The sequence below is a fragment of the Diadema setosum genome, chromosome 7 (assembly GCF_964275005.1).
Source record: "Diadema setosum chromosome 7, eeDiaSeto1, whole genome shotgun sequence".
Classification (NCBI taxonomy): domain Eukaryota; kingdom Metazoa; phylum Echinodermata; class Echinoidea; order Diadematoida; family Diadematidae; genus Diadema; species Diadema setosum.
The window spans coordinates 7,853,950-7,875,976 of NC_092691.1; the positions used below are offsets into that span (position 1 = coordinate 7,853,950).

General features: G+C 38.7%; 1 protein-coding gene across 1 annotated transcript; it reads left to right on the forward strand.

The window, feature by feature from the left end:
- Nucleotides 1-7,311: 7,311 nt before the first annotated feature.
- On the forward strand, nt 7,312-16,919 carry LOC140230740 (m7GpppN-mRNA hydrolase-like). The gene is made up of 10 exons (XM_072310876.1): nt 7,312-7,484; nt 8,178-8,329; nt 9,127-9,254; nt 9,947-10,045; nt 10,835-10,987; nt 13,676-13,788; nt 14,660-14,792; nt 14,952-15,245; nt 15,780-15,828; nt 16,703-16,919. The coding sequence occupies exons 1-10, from the start codon at nt 7,432-7,434 to the stop codon at nt 16,852-16,854; spliced, it is 1,326 nt and encodes a 441-aa protein (XP_072166977.1). The 5' UTR covers nt 7,312-7,431; the 3' UTR covers nt 16,855-16,919.
- Nucleotides 16,920-22,027: the final 5,108 nt, after the last annotated feature.

Sequence of the window (22,027 nt, forward strand, 5' to 3'; positions counted from 1 at the left end):
CGTTGATGATTTGCTAATTATTTTTTATTTTGCTCTGAGATGGGAGTGAATGCAACAAAAAACATACACTCATCCTCGCAGTTACAGCACTAGTCTTTAGTTCATTATGGGGTAGACAATTTTTGTATGTCCAATATTTCCATATTCATTGTCATGTGCACTTTTTGTTACTTTTGGAGGCTCAAATTTAGATATTGTACAGTGTAGTTGTATCTTTCTTCAACTCTTTGAACCCCGCCATCATTGAGTATGTTCTCAATGACAGGTGATGCGGATGCAAATCTGTGTGGGGTTTTATATATTATGATATTGTTTGTCCAGACACGTTCTTATAAATAAATCATGCATCATTGCAGATGTCATTTATCTATTATTATGTTCAGTATTAATAAAAGTGTTGTGCTTTTTCTGTCTTTGTTGTGGACGACATAGGTAATTAGCACTGTTCCCTTTATGACATATGTTTTTACAGATTTATATCTTTGACATCGAGCTTCAACCTAAGATGTACAAATGAGTACGTAACAGAAACATAATATCTTCAACAGTAAATTTCAGAGGAGATCCACTGTAATGTGAAACTTTTCCACAGTGATATGTATTCGTTTTGTACGGTCGTAATTCTTTATGCACGAGTTAGTCAAATGTTCTCTTGACTCTGATGGCTTTAAAGGGATCGTATAGTTTTGGTTGAGACTTAACTTCAGGTTTTTGTCATTTTTCATTGAGACAGTGAGAAACCTCTTATGAAATATGAAAGAGCATGTAATTCCATGATCATTTCAACATTTATTTGATGAAAATTGATTTTGAAATGGCTGAGATATCAAAAACAGAGTGATCCTAATAAAGTGTGGGACCCACACTGTATTACGATCTTTTTGTTTTACTTTGTTTTTGGATGTTTCAGCTATTCCAAACCCGATTTTCACTAAAATAAACTTTGAATTCCTCTTAAAATGGTAAATACGTGTACTGTAGTATGTGGTAGCTGACAGTCTGAAGTTATCGTCAAAAACTGTTTAGAGTAACAGTTTGTATTCTCAACGAAATTTATACTGTAACGGCTTAAAACTATCTCGTTAATAATTCATCCAGTAACAATTCAATGAAAAGTGACCAAATGTTTGTTTTTTTATCATTGCTTTCAACATGCAACACTAGATAATCCACATTGCTGTTGTAACGCATTATTTTTGTGCTTCCACGTTCTAACGAAGGAGTGGGTACATTCGAAAACTTATCTTTATTATCTTCTTTCTAGTTCTTCTTCGTTTTTTTTTTTGTGATGTAATTCGGTTTTGTTTTTTTCTTGGTAAAATATTGCGTCTTATGTGTTCATGTGGATTTTATTTCTGTAACGTGTGTGAGCAACAGTGTGTGTTTGGTGGAGGGGGGGGGATGGGTGTGTGAGCGCGCAGGTACATTGTATACGTGACTCATTGATGTCGGTGCCGTAACAGTGATAATACATGTACACGGTGTATTCCTGAATTGAATTTCATCTGTACTTTTACACATATGTGTTTATTATTCAAAGTGTCATGATACTTGCCCAACATTTATCATTTATCCAGCTGCACATAGATTTTGGATAGATATGTCATGTGCATATTTTTATCGAATATTTCAGTGCACGTCTTACAAGGTGTGCTTTCGGGTAGGTCACCCCTTTACGATACTGTGTTACTTTCTGTCATCCGTGTAAGGTGTGCATTGTTTTCTGTCAATACACTATTCATTGTTTTGTACAATTGTACATACATTTTGCAACATAATGTACTTTGACCCACTTGTATTCAACGTATACACTTTATGATTCCTAGAAATCCTCATAGAAAATATAAGAAATGTATGCTGTGTTTTCTGTACATCCTTGTGCATTATGGATGGAAGATGGAAGTGTAGTTGAATTGACTCAAAAGTGCCATAATTATGTAGGCTATGTATATGGGTGGATGTGTGTCGCTGCGTGTGTGGGAGAGTGTGTGTCTGTGTGTGTGTGTCTTTGATACTGTTTGTCTATTGGCTGATTGGTGTACTTGTGATTGTCTTCGGTGTATAGCTGTACATGTAATCAAGCGCGCCGGAACACTTCTGGTTTTGGGGGGGCAAAATCTCGACGGGGGCACATTATGTGACGATGTGAGATCCTCGGCGCGGGAGCGAAGCGAGCGAGCGGGGGGGGGGGGGTGGAAAGGGGATACCCCCTCCTACACACACACACACACACACACACACACACACACACACACAAACACTGTAGGGAGCTTTTGTAAAACAGAGTCGCGTTTATAGACCATTTAAAAAAAAATTAAGGAATTAAACATAGTAAAAAATAATCAGTGCGAAGGATTATGATTATTACATACGGGAGTACATAATAATGTGATGGTGTGAGATCCTCGGCGAGGGAGCGAAGCGACCGAGAGGGGGGAGGGTGTGGGAGGGGGAAAACCCCCTCCCACGGTAGGGACTTTTTGTAAAAACAGAGTATAAAAGTCGCGTTTATAGAGCATTTAAAAGCAAATTTCTAGGGAATTAACATATTGAAAAAATCAGTTGGAAGGACTATGATCATAACATATGGGAGTACATAATAATGTGATGGTGTGAGATCCTCGGTGAGGGAGCGAAGCGACCGAGCGGGGGGAGGGTGTGGGAGGGGGATAGGCCCCCTCCCGCGGTAGGGAATTTTTGTAAAAACAGAGTATAAAAGTCGCTTTTATAGAGCATTTTGAATTAAATTCCTGAGGAATTAAACATAGTAAAAGGAATCACTGCGAAGGACTATGATAATAACTTATGAAAACTTTTCATTTTACTATAAGTACGGGCAGAACGAGCGAGCCACTTTCACTTTGCCATTTATCTGAAATGTACTCATTAAAAGCTTGTTCGAACAATAAAAAATATTCTTATACTGCTGGAAAGCAAAGAAGAAAATGAAAAATGTAAGATTTACTTAAGGTATGTTTCAGCGGGCACACTCGAGGACACGAGGCTACCATCTATACACTTTACTCATAATTAAGTTACTATTAGTGTATAGATACAATAATGTATGTTGTTAGTGTATTATAATTTTCGCCCCGTTAGGGGCGAAAATTTTGCATTTTCAGTCATGAAATTACAACATTTAGACAAGAAATATGCCTTTATTGTTCATTTTGGTCTTTAAATAAGTGATTAATTATTTGTTACAGGGGGCACTTTGGGGGGGCAAAAACTCGTTTTGCCCCCCCCCCCCCCCCCCAACATTTTGTTTGGGGGGGCAAGTGCCACCCCTGCCCCCCCCCCCCCCCCCCCCCCGCTTCCGGCGCCCTTGCATGTAATACAAGTGTATTCATCGTACACATTAGTCATATTACATGGACTGTGAGAATGTCATAACACGTCAACCACAAATTTCAAAATTACCACAAATGCCATAACAAATGCCATAACACGTCAATCACAAATGTCAAAATCTGATTAACCACATACTGTTTATTATGTCATGCATACAGTGTTTGTCCAGTGAGGTGGGAAGAGTCTCTTCCCATCTCCCTGGTCTGTTTGTCCGTCTTGTCTGACAAATGGGATGAAACTTGGTTGGCGAATGAAGGTTGATCCCAAAATTACCCGTAATTGTCATAACACGTCAACCGCAAATGTCAAAACTCATTGATTACAATGTAGTACACATGTAAATGTGACTTCTGTACACCAAAATTTTCTGAGTTCGCTATACTACAGTGTACTGACTTCATAACTTTTGTTTTGCCCAGTTCAATTTGATCGACCTTTTTTGTGTGTGTCTTTCCGTCTGTCTGTTTATTGGGATGAAACTTGGTGAGAGCAGGAAGAACGTTATTATAATTAACATTTTTATCCGCAAATGTCAACGCGTCAACCGCAAATGTCAAAACTCATTGTTTGCATTATAATAATGAGAAAGATGATACATTGTACATGTAGAATGAAATAAAACGATTAAAATACAATCAAATTGAATCAAATCAAATCACATCAGTGCCTCTAATGTATAACCGGATATATTAATCGTCTGTTCAGAGCATGAGTTTTTCATTCATTTGCTAGGCGGGCCTGCAGAAGAAACGATGAAAATACAGTCATGTACATTGTACAGATAGCGGGCCACTGATTTTGGTAGCTTATAGTTACTTCATGTAGGGAAGGTGAGATAACAAAATCGGTGCCAACACTCTACACATTTCAGATCGAAGTCCTCGGAATATGAATGGATTGTGTCAAAACATCTTGGTTTAATAGTTGTGTAATTAAAATGGAAAATGAATTTAATGCTATTGTAATATTTATAATCATTTTAGGCCTTATTAATGATGCGCTTGTGCATTGAGTGCGAGCATCACTAAGAGTATATAATCTCTGGGAAAGGGAAATTTTAGTCACGAATCACAACTTTTTTTATTGCTGTTGATATATCATTTACATGTATTTCAATACTTCCGGACCAAACTATGCGCGAAAATAAACTCTCCTTTCTGTAGTTCAAAAACTGTAAACCTTTGAAAAGCCATGCTGTTCACTATTCTGTCAATATTATTGTATGATGATAAAGAAATTCGTGTCTTACTTAAAGGACAAGTTCACCTTCATTAACATAAGGATTGAGAGAATGTAGCAACATTTAGTAGAACACATCATTGAAAGTTTGAGGAAAATCGGACAATCCGTTCAAAAGTTATGAATTTTTGAAGTTTTGGTGCAGTCACCGCTGGATGAGAAGACTACTGCAGTGTATGATGTCACATGCGTACAACAATATAGGAAAATATAAAGAGAATTTCACAAAATTTCATCTTTTTTAAAAAGAACACATTCCCTTGACTTGTTACTGACATATGTTATGGGTAATATTATTCCCATTGCCTTTAATAATAAGGTCTTATTTACCCAGGGTAGCCTAGCTCTTCAGTGTTGCCACTGCTCTACCAGAGGGCCCTGCTATTATTATTACCCTAGCGTTGCCAGGTACCCATTTATACACCTGGGTCGAGAGGGACACAGTGGGTAAAAACATCTTGTCCAAGGACGTAAGCACTGGGCGGGATTCGAACTCGGGTCCTCCGATCGGGAGTCGGGAGTCTTATCCACTATGCCACAGCAAAGAGGCAAGTGAAGTGCTCAAAGAGGCAAGTGAAGTGAAGTGCTCTTTTATTATGCGGAAAAAAAGTGAAAATAATATGTTGAATTTTCTTTACATTTTCTTTATACTGTTGTACTCATATGACATCATGAGCCTTAGTAGTCTCCTCATCCAGCGGTTCCAACACAAAAATTGTGAAAATTCATAACTTTTGCATCGATCGTCCAATTTTCCATAAACTTTCAATGATGTGTTCTACTAATATTGCTGCATTCTCTCAATCCTTATGTTTATGAAGGTGAACTTGTCCTTTAAACAGTCCTAAAGTCCTAAAAAATATGATGCCGGTCCACTCAGAATATACAATGTAGGTCCTCGTGTCGGTGAATTATTCATCCAAGGTCAAAAGTCAGAGTGCCTATGAACTTTCGAATGGTTAAGCGCCGGCCATTATTATCATTCTGTGCTCTCAATAACTTTTTTTTTTTTTCAGCCTTTGAGCTCTGGTCATTAATTCAATCAAACCACTGACAAGCGCATGACCTATATAGATGCCGGTACGCGTTTTTTTTTTTTTTTTTTTTTTTTTTTTCTAGACGGCACAGATTGGGGCATGGCGCGTATTAAACCTATGGGAAACACGTTGGGTTAGGGTAAGGATTTAGGATTATGGTTAGGGTTAGGGTTAGGGTCCCCAATCTGTGCCGTCTAAATGTTATTTTTCTTTTACAGAAAAAGGCAATAAGAATATGTACCAACTCACATTATCTAGAACATACTGATCCATTATTCCTTAGACTAAAAGTTCTTAAAGTTGACGATATACACAAATTTCAAACAGCAATATTTATGTTCAAATACACGCAAAATCTACTCCCACTCTTCCACAACGCATTTTCCCTTAACAGGGATGTCCATGCTTATCCCACGCGCCATCGTAATGATTTCCATTTGAATAACCCTAAACTCCTATTAGCTCAAAAATCAATTCGGCATAACGGGCCTGATATTTGGAATTCACTCCCTCTCCACATAAAACAGTGCACATCTCTCTATTCCTTTAAGGCAAATACAAAGAAATATTTCTTGGCACAATATCATACGGTACAGTAATCATTAAACATGTACCTCTTATACTCAACAACAAGGCAATATTTGGTCCACCCCCTTTTCCCTTTCTTTTACTTTGCTGCTTGACCCTTCGCCCATATTATAACATATCCAATCATTTTCTTAGAAGTGCTGACCATCAACACTTTCGCGCTTCATCACCTGCACACGCACTCACAGGCACCACTCCTGTTTACCAAGTAATTGTATAAAACTGGATTTACACGCACTTTAACATGGCCCATCTGTATTAGTGTTCAAGTACTACAATAAAAAATGGTAATTTAACTCTGGCTGTCCGTCTGCTCAAGCACGGCTTATAACGGCGGCCCTCTGCATCATATGTATATATTATATATTGTACTGTGAATTAAGTCATTATTGGCCATATAAACATTTTGTATGTTATTTAACGTTTCATTTGTCTTTACATACAAAATATGACATACTATGTAATATGTCAATAATTTTCAGAATTGTATTTGTGTAATTGAACTTGCCTTTGTTATTTTTGTTATTCTGAAAGACAATATGAAATGCAGAAAATAAAATCTTTTCAAACTAAAAAAAAAAAAAACACGCGTACGGTACATGCCTGTCAAGGTCGAACATTGGTTAAGTCGGACAAGGTGGGAGCGCACTTTAAATTTCTGGTGCCACTTCCGGGTTTCATCAGCTGACAACCAAAAAAAAAAAAAAAAAAGGTTCCTTCTTTGCAAAGGTCAGTTAAGTGCAATGAATTTACATTGGAAAACATAATGTAGACAAAAGGAAAAAATCCGCTGTCCCTTATAGGCCCTATACTCGTAATTAACAACTGTATGAAAAAGTCTCCAAAATTTTCATTCTATTATGAGAGTTTGAAATTGTTGAATTCACATACAACCGTCCATATTTTCAAGTTCATCTTAGAATTTAAGATCGACTTAAATTGTATTTAAAAAAAAAATACAGGCCTCAAATATAGGCCAAGTAGTGCAGCTCATCTTCTTTCTTCTTCTTCTTCTTCGTTTTGAAAATCGCGCGTGCCTGGAACGATTGAGGGCGCTATATATCGAAAATTTCTTTGACTGGACCCATGAATTTGTAAACATTAGGCAATTGCCATGAAATATCGTGAATTGCTTTAGATAATTGTGTAATGTTCCCGCAGATTGGTGCAGTCTATGTGACCGAAGTGATTGTGATGAAGTGAATTACTAGGAAGAATGGATCAGCCGACGGTCAACATTCCTGAAGAGGTTTTGAGTTCATTGTGCACGTGAGTGACATTGTCATTATTGGTTGTTCTGTCTCTGTAATGAATTCCCAAACGTTGAAAGTTGTGTTAGTGTTTGTCTGCCTGTAAGCTGTGCCTGTTTATATGCTGAGCTGTGCCGTGAAAGTCGTAGCTGGATCTAACGTCAGAAGTAGATGTTGTTAGACCTAGAAATACTCGTAGGCGCCTACCAAAATGTGGTGACAATGCGGTTTCTAAAGTGTAAACCTATCTAGTACTAGTAGTAGGCCTTGTAGCAGTGTAAACTTAGTGTTAACGTTAACCGTAGGCGTTAGGCAGGCCTGAACCTATGGCTATGCTAGTCGTGGAGCTCATGAGGAGTGCATGAGCTGCATCCTCGACAGATACCCGTATCCGTATCTGAGAAATCGGGAAGTGGTCAAATGTTACCAGCACTCTGCTTACAAATGTAGATTCTGCTGGTAGTTTACATCCCTCTGACATTTGTTCCTCGTACCCTAACTACGGGGCGCTCCATGTACACAGTTCGGGATGGTCGCAGTAATAGACCCTCTGGCTGGCTCTATTTTGTATCCAAACCCAGGCCAAGGGCGCTCCATTGATTGATAGTATGGGCTGGTCGCAGTTACTTCATACTATTACTTGTCGTACCGTATGATGATATGGTAAATTGGTATACCAGTACTTTACTTTTTTCCTCTTTCTCACCCCTAGGCGATTTCTTATCAACATCCCAGATGAAGAAAGGAATGACTTGGTTCGGGTCTTCTTCCAGATAGAGCTAGCACACTGGTTCTACATCGACTTCTTCAGGGCTGAACAGCAGGGTCTACCCAACTGTGGCATAAAAGAGTTTTCCAAAGCCAATATCCTTTAAATGGCTAAAAGCAGCATTGGCAAAACATTTAATCATTGAACATGTTGGGATGTGTATTCTGTGATACCCCTAAATATTGCATCGTTTATACCATAAAGATGTTGGTACAGCACATGTGGTACTGCTTTTGCTATACAGGGATGTGAGAGTTCAGAGTTTAATCAAATTACAGATTTTCTTCATACTCTGCCCAAAAGCCACTTGACAGACTTTTGGGCAATCCATACAATGTACAAAATGTACATGTATGCATTGAAATGTTCACAGTTCAATACACTTCAGACTTCTTTTTCATTTGTTTCAGACTTATCAGATTTTTTCCCCTGCAAGAACTGTCTCACCTTTGTTGATGAACACATATTTTTGGTAGATCATCTGTTTTCCTTTGATGTGTTGAATGAGTTTGAATTATTGTGTCACATACAAATTGTACGGTGGTTGTACCCACAGGCCAAAATCCATTTGATGTTTAGCATCACTGCCTCTGTTATTTCCCTGGCCATCTGGCTGTGTTGGATTTTGGTTTCTTTAGTTTTGGGTTGTTGTTGTTGTGGTGGTGGTGGTGGTGGTGGTGGGGATTTTTTTCCCACCCCCTTAAAACAATCGGACAAACAAACAAAAATGAAAATCGAGTGCAAGCAAGTTGATCAACTGTACCAATGTTTTCCTGAAAATCGTGCTGTATGCTGGTAAAGTACAAATTCTGCATATGTTTGGCATCTTCAGAGAGTATAGGAAATGTATGTTAGCCATCACACTTATTCCTTGACACAAAATATTCTTCACTTTTCAAGCATTGCCCATTCTTGATTGACCATGCCGGGGAAGTGGACAAGATCTATGCAGAGTGGAGGGAATATAAGATGAGTGTTCCCACTTATGGTGGAATTCTCCTGGATGAAACTCTCACCCATGTGAGTATGGTAACGGCCCATGAACCATCTGATGCAGTCTCTAAATTAAAGTGGGTCGCACAGAATATTTGAATGACAGAGAGTAGTACAATTTTGTATTACATTGGTTGTATGCGACCACTGTCTATAGCAGCCACCTGCCCCATGCGACCACTACACATAATTTCCTCCAAGAGAAAAGCCATGTTTCTAATGACCCCGTATATAGCATCCACCTGTCTACAATGACCACTTTTTCCGTCTCCCTTGGGTGACCGCTATAGACAGGCTTGACTGTACATATTATCTCCTATTGGTAGATGATCTCCTTTGCATTGATGTGTTGAAGTACATGGAGGTTGTTTGGCAAATACATCACTCATGAAAGAGAAAGCGGTAAAAATGCTTTTGTTTCAAAGGCCTCGGCTACACTATCAAAAAAAAAAAAGAACTAAGAAAATACTTTAAAAAAATCAGTTGTCTGTTATAAGTTAAAGAATCAATATGGATACTGTTATAATTGCTAATGCTCTTTGTTCTTTTATTTTTTGCTGCTTTTGTTGAAAGAGAGATAAAAATGCTCTTTATTCAGTCATGACAAGCAGAATGATGTGTCACTGATTTGTTCCTACACGTGTAATGCCTGCCTTCCTATGCTATGCATATCTCCTTCACAATTTTTTTCGTTATTGTACCCTGTTTGTCTTACTTAGATCCTAATGGTACAGGGCTTTTTCTCCAAGACCAGTTGGGGATTCCCCAAAGGAAAAGTCAATAAAGAGGAACTACCAGTGCAGTGTGCAGTCAGAGAGGTAAACTTGTTCTCAATGTTGGGCAACATGGCCTCCATGGCCTATGGAGTCACAGGGCCACAAATGCCTTTTGTTCTCATTCAAAATGCAAGCTTGGGAACATTGTTTCACTGTAACTCTCCAGTCACTCATAAAATGTGCCATGCTTCAATGGCTTTAGACTTCAATCTAGCATATAATTTTGGTCCAGAAAGTGTGAATGTAGCAAAATGGACATCTGTTTACACAAACTTTCTCTTTGCACAGTCATTGTTATAAATTGTTTATCTGCTTGACCTGTATGGGTCATGAATTACACTGCTTAATAATGATGTATGATCAAGACTTGTACATGTAGAAAATAAGCAAGTTTGTTGTGGTCTGAACTGTTAAAAATTATTACATGTTATGTGGTATGCTTAAAAGGAAAAAAAAAAGTAGGTACAATGTATTTGTATTTGCAAAACACAATGCTTCTTCAACCGCGTACTATTACTGATAGACCCCAATTTGTCAATGACGAATTTTGCTACTGTTTCTGTAAACATCCTATTGGGTTAGAATCTCTGCTCCTATGTTAAGTTCACTCAACCTCTGGCTGTGTAGAGATCAGAAATGTAAAATGTTGCACCGTGTTGGTGCCATGCAGCATAATATAGTGTTTGGTGACAGTAAGGATATCTCCTGTGTGCACTGTCAGAATGCTCTAGATAGTGACACCATCAGTCACAACTGTCACGTAACACTGTCAATCTTTTTGAGAGGAAGTTCTCAAAGCTGTGATAAGCTGATCTCATTGCCTGCATTTAGGTTCGTGAGGAGACTGGATTTGACATCACAAACCTGATAGATGAAAACAATTATATTGAGACATCAATCAACGACCAGCTAGCCAGACTCTACGTTGTCCCCAATGTACCCATGGATGTGGACTTCAAGCCTATGACAAGAGGAGAGATCAGAGTAAGTGAAAGGCAGGAAGATCAAATGTGACCCGCTACAACAAAATGGTCCTAAAGTCGGGCGAGGTCGATTATTTGAAAATTACACGATATAATCCCCTAATCTTTCTGCTTTAGATTGATATATAACACATCTTATAAAAATAATCGGCTGCGGAGATATCGATGTTTAAAAGAGAGCATGTCGAGACGTCTGGAAAATCACTGTTTCGGGAAAAGCGCCCTAAAAGTCTTCCTTTCGACGCAATCGCAATCAACGGACACGCAAGTCAGTTTTCACCTCTGGACAATAGAAGGTAAGCCCTAGCAACCCCCGAACAGTTCATTCAAGCACATCAGCGTCGGCGGTCTCCTCACCAACCAATCAGTGACCAGGATGTGAGAAGCGGCTGAGCATAGCGCACCCCGCCCGCACGCACCAGTCGACTGGGCAGTGTGCGAGCTTCACGCTTCGGTTAGCAGCAAGCAGCAAACTGACCAATGAGATCACTCTGGTCGTTAGGGGCGGAACCTATATCTGTGGCGCTCAATCCAAATTTTCGAACCAGTTTCTGCTTCGTTGAAACGCCAAAAAACATGGCTCAGAAAAACGCTATTTTTTGGTCTTTCCTTTGATCATTTTGCTTCAAAATTTCGACAGATGATAGAAGACATGTTAGACTCCAACAGTATATCAAAATCAGAAAATCGTAAGTTTTGACCAATTTTAATCCTCTGACTTCAAACTCGATTTTCACGGCTTCGACCGTGCGCGACTTTAGGACCTTTTTGTTGTAGCGGGTCACAAATTGTATTATAGTGTTGGCTTAAAGGGATGGTACAGTTTAGGTTTAGATGGAGCTGCAGGTTTCCAGCTTTTTTGTGGGTGTGTGTTTGGGAGAAATACTATAGTGAGAAACATTTCATGAAAGAACATGTAGTTTTTTGAAAGAGGAGATCACAATTTTTTTGATAAAAATTTGTCTTGAAATGGCTGAGATATCCTACTAAGTGATCCTAATAAAATGCAACAGGCTGCAAGGTTTATTAGGATCTCTTTGTTTTACCTTCTTTTTGGATGTTTCCGTCATTTCATACCGATTTTCATCAAAAAACTTTCTGTTCCCCTAAGAATTGTATGTTCTTTAACCCTATTTTACCTGGGCTATTTGAGACCAAGTTTTTACTGGGGGGGGGGGGTTCACCTATAACTCCATTAAAACAACTGAAGGATTCCTAAATTTTTGTGTAGGAGTTCCTCAAGACACAATAAACAATTTTCTTGTAAAAAATAGCACAATCAAATCAGTTTCTTTTGTTTTTATTGTTTTGTTAATTTCCTATGTATTTCATTGTTTTTTGACCTTCTGTTTTCTATTGTTTTTGGCCAAAATTTGTTGCAGGCACTTTTTCAAGCTTTTAAAATTGATTGATTTCAATGGTTAAAAGTTAGAATAATCTAATTTATATCAATCTAACCAAAAAACACAATTTGCATTGGATTTGCACACAATGTCATGAATTTGAGCCGTTTTCGGGTTGACATGCATATGCAAAATATTACGTAACTTCAGAACGGTGTACCTGGACATCGCAATTTTGATCTCAAAATATGCGGGAGACTTCGATGAAAAAAGTCATGAAACGACGCGGCAAAATCTGTGCGCGTTGTGGAATCGCGGCGCGAAATGTCGAGGGGGGGGGGTGTCAAATTGACCATCCAGTTAAAATAGGGTTAACACTAAAAGTGGTTTCTAAATATCTTGCAAAACGTTAAAAGCTAAATCCTTACTTCAACCACCAATACTATACCATCCCTATAACTCCACTATTGCTACAGCTAATTTCAGATTCATTCAAATGCCTCTTTTGACCACTTAGCAATAAATCATGGGATTTCAGTTGATTGCTGTGATTGAAGTACTGGCCCAGATTAAAGTGATCTATGCCATGTTGAAGATGAATCTGAACAGAAGAGCAAAATCTGATGAGCAGAAGGAGATTAGACCCGTAATGCCATGGTATCGTGGCCCAAAAATTGATATGGAGATTTTTTTCTCCAACATTTTTAGTTGGATAAGGAATCAATCCCATCATATTCCACAGTCATGGAGTACTGAAGCATGTCCCATGCACACATTGTTTTCCATTTACTTTTGCTTCATCTGTGCATGTGTAAGCTGTTGAAGCAGTGGGTCCAAAGTGCAGTGGACATTTCACAGCTCCATGGATCTCATTGTTAAGGGGAATCCCCGCCATGTTTTGTATGGCATACACCGGCATACTCCATCCTGTAAAAAGCGACATCAATGATATTACAATGCATGCTTTTAGCATGCAGCTTTAGATGCAAGAGGCACAGCTCTTACAAAACAAGAGAGCTTTAAAAAGGATGGTACAGTTTCGGCTGAGATGGGGCTTCAGGATTTCACCTTTTATTAAGATTGCTTTGTTTTACTTTTTGGGGGGAATCTCAGCCATTTCAAATCTGATAATCATCAAGTAAATTTTCAGTTCCTCTTAGAATTATATGCTCTTTATTTCATATAGTTATTTCTAAGTATCTCGCTAAAAAAAAAAATGAAAGCTGAATCCTCACCTCAACCAATACTATATCTTCCCTTTAAATAAGTGCAATGTTTTGAATGGAATTACAATGTTATTTCAAGTCAAATTCATCTCCAATTCTCAATCTGTGGTTCAATTGCAGGAAGTCCGTTGGTTCATGGTCAATGATCTCCCAGCAAGCAAGAAGGACCCAGCACCCAAAGTCAATCTGGGTCTCAACCCTAATAATTTCTTCATGGTCATTCCATTCATAAAGTGAGTTACCTGAGTACGATTTTTGACCCTCGATAAATATGATACCCATTGTCTTTCCAGGGGCGGTGCTTAGCACTGTGAACGTTGTCAGAATGGACCATATTGAATTGACCCTTGATCTGTCATTGTCTGTAGCTGTAATTTGCAAAAAACTTTGCTATTTCCATTGGTTAACATGTTCCCTAAAACTTGGCCATAGTGCCTGGCAGAGAGAATTTCTCAGACGTGTGTGATGTGTGAAAGTGGGGTATGCAGGCCACTTTGAAGGGATGAATAGGATACCAGTGTTGTCAGTAGGATTTATTCACAGTCATTGGTCAATCAGATTAGATCTATATCTGTGCTAATCCACGGAACAAGCACAGTTGTCGTTAAGGCCTTCATTTTAACACAAATGAGCACTGAGTGTCCACATCTTATAAGATGTCTTTGCTCTTGAGAGAAGTGTGTTGTGTCCAACTCTTGATGAGATTTTGATGATCAGAAATTATATTATGAGGATTTTTTTTTTTTTTTTTTGCTGTCAAACACACCAATACAAACTCACTTCTGGAAACTGTTATTGCAAGAGACATTGGTATGGAAATGTATCTAAGCTTAACAGTACTTCACTTGTAAAATGTTGATTCCTAACAATGGCCAATGTCTCAATGTATAATGTTACGGTAGAACTTATATATAAGAGACCGGATATACCATACCCCTCTAAAAACAATGTGATTTTGCAAGTCCCAACTCTTCATATTTTAATGTTTCTTGTAGGCTGATGTATAGTTAAAAAACCTGGTATAACAATTGTTGTGGTGTTGAGTTCCTTGTTAAAACGAGGTTCCCCTGTATCACATTTGTCTGTTCACCTGCATTTGCTTAGACCCTTGAAGAAGAGGCTGAACAAGATGCAGGCTGGAGCACCCAACAGGGGTTACAGCCCATCACCTCTCACCGTCTTCACCTCCAGTCACCCTAACCAGGGGCAACGCACGCAGAGTCCTACTTCACAGCAGGCAAGTCTCTAACAAGTTCTTGTTTCCTGTTCCTGTTGTTCTTTTGAAGGGGCAATTCCTGGTGTTTGGGCAGCACTTCTCTTTCTGTCATAATGAACAGTGACAAGACATAGTGTCCTGATGTATTTATGCATGCTGTATATCCTGTTCTGTTGCCAGAGCAACCATCGGCAAAATGCCGGGCGCGGTAGGGGAGGAAATTCCAACACATCCAACACCATCGCAGCGGCAAGTCAGAGTCCCGACAGCAACAAGTCGGAGAGTAGACGCCGGCAACAGCAGCAGAGTTTCAAGCTGCAGAACATGAGTGCCATCGGCCAGTATGCCAGATTCAAGGACCCCGTCCAAGAGGCTGCATGGAACCAGGGTGGGGCTGGTGGCAAGAAGCAGAAAGGACAAGGGGGCAGTGGGTCCCCCTTACAGGAGGGACAAAGGCATGGAAGACATAGCAAGGTAGAAACCTCAGATTTTTTTTTCCCTCAGAGGCTTTGGCAATTTATGATGATGAGGTTCCATCTGATTGCGACCTTGTTTTCAGACTCTATGTGAATTTCATGTTCATAAATAAGATTCCATTTCATGCATTTTTCATTTGACTTGACATCAAGTTTTAGATAGTCAACTTTTCGCGTACCCAGAGAGTTTTAGGCCCTTCCGTAACTTACTGACAGATTGGCACTGACAACCTATAGCATGCCATCAATCAATATAGCTTGTGTTATTCTCTTCAGTGTAATTGTTCCACAATGTCCATACCTTCACCTTGCTTTTTAGTAATCCTCTAGCTGTAATTGCAGCCAGGTTTTTCAGAAAAAAAAAGATTACTGGATGCTTAAAAAGACTTGGCACATTACTGTGAAATGCATTGATTCGCTAAATGTTCAGGCTAGTTCTGAAATGCCTGTCAGAGTGCTAGGTAGGAATAGACTTTCATAGAAAAGTTTTGTGTGTGAGCAAATGTGTGACATCCACTTGCTTGTATTTCAGACCAAAGGTGTGGAGATGGACAACAGGCAAAATCAAGACCAACATCAAGGTATGCATAGCCAGAGAGAAAATATGAAGCCCATTCCATAAATAGCAAAACTTTAAATTTGTTTCTCTTTTAGTGTGAAATACGACAGCAGGGTTGAGTGACAAGGTAATTCTTGAAAAATGTGCGAAGACTAACAGTTTGACAGCCTGTTTTGATACTAACATGAACATTTCTGGCTGAATGCTAATTATCTCAGTAGGAATTCCAGTCCCACTTGACAATGCACCTGTAAGTTCCATTAGTTTGTTTCAAAATACTCTGTTATACATGGGATTTACATTTTTTTTTCTTGAAAAGGCCTATTAGTCTTGAGTAGTACAAGGCTATTTGCTCCTTTATTTACGTCGATGTAGGGCAATTTGTCAATCAGTTGCAGTGGAAACATCTCGACGGAAGAATTTCATGAATTTGAATAACAAAGCAGTACCCGCTGCATGCTATAAGGATTAGAACCAACACTTGCTGTCGGGCGAAAGCTCGGTGGTCTAGTGGAGATGACGCCTGTCCGGTGATCAGGAGGTCGTAGGTTCGAATCCTGCTCGAGTATGTACGCCCATGATTTTTTATCATGGCTACTACTAAAACACTGATCAATTCAGTGCTTATTTACGTCGATGTAGGGCAATTTGTCAATCAGTTGCAAAGGCTATTTGCATTAACAATTTGCTTTATATTATCTACCACCAGTTCCAACATAAAGTTTAAAGAGATCTTACAGCAAGTTTTGTATTAGATATTATGAGAGCATTTGAATTGACAGCACATGGGGCTTTATTTTCATAAAGGTGCTGGTTATTGGAATTTCCTCATTGCTGTGTCATGATTGATAGGTTTGACATTCATCTCTCTCTTTCCACTCCTCTCTGCCTTTCAGACTCATCTCCTGCTACCAACAGACAATCAAATCGCAAACAGGGCCAGGAGAACCGACGAAGCAGCCAGCCGCCATTTTCCTGTTCAAAAGCATTCCTCAACTTTCGATTTGATGTCGATGCGATCATGAGAGCATTCGACGGCATCAAGTAGTAGATCCGACCAATGATTTCAAGATTTCAATGCCTCAGGTCAATATGTGGAGTCCATTGAACTGGCCTTTTCCCTGTGTGTGTTTGTCTGACTCTCAGTGTGTGTGTGTGTGTGTATGTGTGTTCTTGTAAACGACTTCAGTCAGGGACATTGGTGTGTTTTGTCCCGGGCAACCAGGCATATAGTTTTGTTTGTTTGTTTATTCAGACAAATGAAAAAGGGCCCTCATAAGGCTTTAGGGGCATCTTAGGGGTTTATAATGCACTGGCTTCTTCGGCATTAGTGCCTGCTTGTAGGCGAGTAAAACTTCACACTATTTATATGGGAAGATTAAAAAATGTTTACATGTATGCACCCGTAACTGGTTAATACTGTAGATTTGATGTTTCTCCATTTCAGCCAGTCAGTTTATATAAAAAAGATAAGTCTTTCAAAAGTGAATAATGGAATATGCCCCGTTACCTTGAACAACTATCTTATCCCCTGTTGAAGCCCTTTCATTGTGTGAATGTGTCAGTGTGTCTCGAAGGCAGGTCATATTGTAAAGTATGTGTCTGCCTGCTTCTCTGCTGCAAGGGGAGGTTCGATATTGGTGCTAATTCTCATCAGTTACATGTACATGTATTTGCTTTTTCTCACAGCAGTAATCTATTCTCTCCCTCTTTGGAGAATATTCAAAGGGTAATTGAATTTCAAAATCAGTATAGTCAGTCGCATTCTTTGATAACGATTGGCACAAATATGACAAAGAGACTGCAGCTTGTTCAGTGGGGTAGTGGTATCTGTCACACTCATCAACTGGCTTATATGAATACATTTTTCCCCCACACATCATATATTATGAAAAGTAGCTCCGTGTATACTCACTGCACTTCTTGGCTATTTCAATGTGTTAGTCTCATATTTGAGAAGGAGTTTGCACAAACAAATGCATTTTAAGTACCTTTTAACTTGGGGGGGGGGGGGATGTCCTGAATAAAAGAAGTCATCTTTGGCAAAGTCAGTATATCCATAATGTCACAATGGAAATTCGAGAAGAAATCAAACGTACTGAATATCTGGAATTTTTTCATGCCATCTTTGGTAGTAAATGCACTGTTTCATGGGACAAATTAGGTTAAGGATATTTGGGAGGAGGAGTTGCCAGGATGCGCCACATGTGACAATTGTTCCATACTTTTTTTCTTTTCTTTTTTTTCATTGAGTTTTTATTGATCAAATTAACAAGATTACAAAGACATCACAACAAAATTCGAAATGAAAGAAATATTACTAATAATAAATATAATAAAAAATTAAGTAAAAAAAATGAAGAAAATCAAAGCAAAGCAGCATAGAATAAAGTCAATAAGAATGTTGTACATATGCAATGGTACAGTCATAAATAATAATATCGCTTCAATATGTTAAATTCAGAGTGTTCACCGCAATAACATACCTTTACATCATATGTCAAATCTCCATTTACGGAAATGAAGTACAAGTTTTCCATTCTTATTAGCAATGCGATACTCAAGATCTTTACATGTTTTTAAATACACCTTAAATCCTTGAAATGAGGGTTGGTTACCTCTGAATTTACACAAATAAATATAATATTTCAAGATAAGGAAAATATAAGTTATAAATTTATCATCTTTAAACCCAAAAAAATTTTCAAAAACGGAGGGGTTATAATTTTTCTTAGTGTTTTGATTTATTACATTAATTTTGTCATCCCAAACTTTTTTTACGTGCTGACACTCAATAAATATGTGAATAACAGTTTCTGGCAATCTCTGACAGAATGTGCAGTTGGGGGAGTCCTTCCTTTTGATTTTGTGCAAAAAATCATTTAATGCTATAACTCTATGATATAGCTTGAAATAAAAGGAATGAACTCGAGCGTCAATAGAACTTTTAAAATTTCTCAGATGGAAATTGTTCCATACTTATTGTCAGCACTGTCCGCCCAAGGGTTGAAATGACGGGAGCTGTGTAGAATCATTTAGAATGCATTTAGCCTGCTCTAGTTTCCTGCATGTTGGAATGCTGCTGTGCATGTGGAGCCGTGTGGCCGTATTATATGGGACCATTTCAGGGTTCTGTGCAGCATTCTAACCAAAAAATGTGCCACCTCTTCAGCAGTGCGGAGCAGCAGTGTAAATATGTGTAAAGCTCCAAACCTGCCAATCTGAGCCTACCCCCAATAGAGGAGCCCCCAGAGTCAGCTGTCCATATCTGTGACATCTACATTCTCTGATTTATGAAGATGAAATGAACACCCCCAAAAATTGTGTCTATTAATAGCATTTCTTTGTAGTTTAATGTGCAAACGAATACATTACTTGTCAACACTTGTCATTTCAGAATGATAGAAATTTATGCGGAATGAATGATTAAAAATTTAACACTTACTACCCGCAGTAGATGAGTACTCCTTAACTCATTTACCCATGTAGTCAGGAATTAGATGTATGCTGAATAAGCCTACCTTTTAGAGAATGAATCAATGTAGATATGCAAGCAGATTGAACTCGAATGAAACAGATGTATGTCATGCATTGTACATAATGTAGTTGAGAGCTTATCCACAACTACAGTGCTCACTCATATGTGTAGTCTCTAGGGTAGCAAAGATACCTCAAGAGTCATATTGTATGGAATCCTTTCCCCATAAGATATTTGTACCTGTACATCGGAAGCCTGATCTTGACCTACTGATCTATTTTGTATCTCCTCTAGAGCATTCTACTGTTCCCCCCCCCCCCCCAGTTCGTACCACAACAGACATTTCAGAAACTTTGAATGCATGGTGCAGACACAATCAAGCTGTGGTTTGTGTTGTGTGAATTCACACACGTCGATAGACACCTGCAGGTGTTCACTCCAGACCAGCAGAACCTATTGCAATGAAGGTAATTCCCTGTGTACAAACCTAGTTTTACCAACGATGTTTAGATGCACAAGAGCAAGTCCAGTTCATTGATAAGTGCAATATCCAATGAATGGTGTTGCGTAGTATACATGTTTATGTGATGTGTGTGAGAAAACATTGGTCCATGATTACATGTAGATAGCCTTTGTTTGTTTTTTCAAGGATAATTTGCTTTTGTACTTTTGTAGCTATTTTTTTAAATGCTTGCTATGCCAGTTTTGTATAGAAATGAATTCAGTTGAAGGAAAACCAGAGCATTTTTTTTTTTTTTGCTTCTGCTATTTGATTAATTTTAGCTGTGCCTTCATGATCAGATAATAACAAGAAACATCGTCAAGAATTGCTGAAGTCGAAAAACGAGAAGTTTCATTGAATGTGTTCACTGTTGTAAATCCTTTGTATGCCTGGGACTTCCGACAGTGTGTATAAAAATACTACAGGGTTTGGGGTGCTAATCGGCACTCGAAGCACACATAGGGTTCAAGGAGTGAGAATTGGAAGATCAGTCTCACCTAGAGGACAACTCTGTTAACCATGTAAATTGTGGCATCCTAGGGTCAGATCTTGGAGAGTGCAACACAAAGTCAAGGACTTCGAGTGGTAATATAGTTATGTTTGATTGAATTTATAACTTTTTTAAATGTGCTTATGTCACTAATGAGCCCTATGACTTTCTCAGTGAAGGTACATATTGAACCTGTGCTTGTTTATCAATTATCAAGAGGCTTGAAATACCCATGCAAACCTACTGTTCATTTACATGTACACTGTATGTTCTGTACACTTTTTGTCATTTTTTCTATTCAAAGCGGAGTACTGTACCATATTACCTGGACAAACATAGTAAGTGGGGGGTGTAACCTAATGCATTTAACCCAGTGCGTACATTCACTGGGCATATCACACTTTGAGGACCACAAGGAATAAGAATGTTTCAGAGGGAAGGGGTCAGTGAATACAGCGTACCATTTGGTAAAGCCTTACATAGTAGTGCTTTCAATGAACGTCAAACTCTTCAACAAGATTGCAGGGGAGTTAGAAAGCTTACCAGTACATCCACTTGTACATACATGTATAGCTTTTCGCATCTCATCGAGCTGGCAATATACTTTTTGTGCTTCTTTTTTTTCAATTATAATGTACGTGGAATGCCCCCAAGTGTTGACTCAGTAAAGTAGGTGAGGCTTTATTTCTTTTATTGATAGACCAAAATTGGTAATAAGGTAAGATGCTGTGAAAAATTTCTTTACCAAGGTACTTGACTACTTCCCATTATACTACAGACGAACAGTTCCATCAAAATATAAATCCACTGATTTGTATACACTGTATTGATATCTTTCTCCCACCAATCCACTGATTTGTATACACTGTATTGATATCTTTCTCCCACCAAAGCTGTTGGTCAATAGAAATACATGTTGTAACTCAAAGATAAAGTGATATGAAGGTACCTGCACTTGACTCTCACTGTTGTCATCACATACATGTACAAGTGTATCATAAACCTGTAGAATCAGTTCCTCCTATTAATAGCAAAAATGCCCAAACGAACATTGTCAACCTCAGAAACACTTTCTTTGTCCATACATACATTTGTAAACAGAACACACGGGGAGAGCTCGAGCCTTTGGTGCAGTCCCTTAATGCTGTAGCAGGACTTTTTGTGAAGGGCAGAGAGAAAGCAACAATTTTCAGAGTGGTACAGGTGTGCAGAACTGCAGAAGGCATTTTGTGTACAAGATTTCAAACTCATGCAGCATAAAAAAAAAAAAATAAATGAATATCCCATTCAGCTAACTCCACCATGCCTTTCAAAGTGTCCGTCACTCACTGTTCTCTGTTGATGTGGTGTGTAATCAACTGTGCTTGTGATTGGCCATTTGGTTCAAAAGAGTGTGCAGTGTGCAAGTGATGGACACCAGTAAAAGGAAGAAAAAAAAAATATTACCCTTCAGCTCTCTACACATGAAGCACTCCTATCGAAATCACACACGTGTCAACAGTCAACCTTGCTTCGAAGTCGACCTTGCATACATACACGAGTTTTAAGTCAATCTTGCATAAGTCGAATGATGGTGTAAGTCGAAGGTCTTTCAAAGATCTCTTCTCTTCATATTCTATTGATTTTCACCCCTCATAGTAAGTCAAATTTTCTCGTAAGTCAAAGCTACAAATGTATTTCAGTCCAAATAGATTCAACTTGGGTGAGGTTGACTGCATCTACTACTGTGGGTATGTGCCTGTTTGTATGAA